The sequence below is a fragment of the Galeopterus variegatus genome, unplaced genomic scaffold (genome assembly GCF_000696425.1).
Source record: "Galeopterus variegatus unplaced genomic scaffold, G_variegatus-3.0.2 Scaffold708, whole genome shotgun sequence".
Taxonomy (NCBI): Eukaryota; Metazoa; Chordata; class Mammalia; order Dermoptera; family Cynocephalidae; genus Galeopterus; species Galeopterus variegatus.
This window is the reverse complement of record NW_007726819.1, coordinates 501,311-502,813: the sequence shown is the minus strand read 5'-3', so window position 1 is coordinate 502,813 and position 1,503 is coordinate 501,311. Positions and strand designations below refer to the sequence as shown.

At 47.9% G+C, this 1,503-nt stretch overlaps 1 protein-coding gene across 1 annotated transcript in view; it reads left to right on the top strand.

Annotated features, from left to right (window-relative positions):
• The window catches only part of LOC103589627 (uncharacterized protein C5orf56-like), a 12,879-nt gene extending 12,513 nt beyond the window's left edge, over window positions 1-366 (top strand). Inside the window, exon 2 of the mRNA XM_008571657.1 lies at window positions 79-366. Coding sequence (XP_008569879.1) covers window positions 79-366 — 288 coding nt within the window. The remainder of the gene's footprint in view (window positions 1-78) is intronic.
• Window positions 367-1,503: the final 1,137 nt, after the last annotated feature.

The following is a 1,503-nucleotide window of genomic DNA, read 5'->3' as shown; positions in this document are numbered from 1 at the left end:
GCTCCCTAGCAATCATGCTCTTCTGCTCTCTCTGCCTGGGTCTTTAAACTCTCCTTCTCCATTGGCTCCTGCCTGCAGCATTTGACCCGCTTCCATCTCAGTCGTCTGTGTAATGCTTCCTTTCCCGCTACCTTCCCCGTGGAGTATGACCATACTGTCTACCTCTCACAGCTAAGATTATGGAAAGAGATGTCTCCTTTCTCCCCTCATCAACTACTCATTTTATTCAAGAAGTGTTTATTTTACACCCGCCCATGCTGGGCATGGTGGGGATTAAACAATGAACAAGACCACCAACCCTGCTCTCATGAAGCTTATAATCCAGTAGGGAAGACAGATATAAATTATTTACAAATGCTCATGTAATGGCAGNGTGCACTCACAGCGCTCACTGGCTGAGCGCGGTGCGGCTGGTCTCAAAAAGGACAAAAAAAGAAAAAGAGCAGAGTCCACCTTCTGTCAACTGAAGTCCTGCCAGCTTTATGGCATGAGGCAAGGGGCAAAGTGGCACAGGGGCAAAGTTGACATTTTGGAGGCTGGTGGGCACAGAACCAATTTTGGGCTCTGGGTTGTGCGTGTCCTTTGGATTAAGGCCCATCTCAGAAATTGCTCTGGGCATAGAGCACTTCGTGTCTGATAGTCCAAGTACAGATGTTGGGGTTCCCTTGATTGGCCCAAATGGTAGTCTGCACCAACCAGTGACCAGAATGCTGTCTCAACCCGGACTGATAACAGAATGGACACTCTCTCCAGCAATGTAGGAGAATTCTAGTTGCTTCATGTTTGTCCTAGTCTGCTTTGTGCTGCTATAACAGAATACCTGAGATTGGGTAATTTATAAAGGACAGAAATGTATTGGCTCATGGTTCTGGAGGCTGGGAAGTCCAGCATCAAAGGGTTGCATCTTGTGAAGGCCTTCTTGCTGCGTCATTACATGGCAAAAGGCTTCACATCATGAGAGACAGTAAGAGGAGGCTAAACTCCCTCTTATAACAAACCCACACTAACAATAACAACATGAATCCATTCATGAGGGCAGAGCCCTCATACCTAATCACCTCTTAAAGTCCCCACCTCTCAACACTGTTGCATTGGAGATTAAGTTTTCAACATATGAACTTTGGGGACACATTCAAACCATTGCAACATCCTTGACAACAATTGGCATTTTCTGTCTTTTTCACATTGGCCATCTGAGTCTCATAAAGAGAGAGACTCTTCAGAGCTGGCCCCATGGCTCACTCAGGAAAGTGCGACACTGGTAGTGCAGAGGCAATGGGTTTGGATCCTATATGGGGATGGCCAGTGCGCTCACTGGCTGAGCGTGGTGCTGACCACACCGTGCCGAGGGTTGTGATCCCCTTACTGGTCAAAAAAAAGAGAGGGAGAGACTATTCTTCTTCCACTGAGACTGCATCCCAGCCTCCCCGTCCTCAGGGGCCGCTCCCTAGCAATCATGCTCTTCTGCTCTCTCTGCCTGGGTCTTTAAACTCTCCTTCTCCA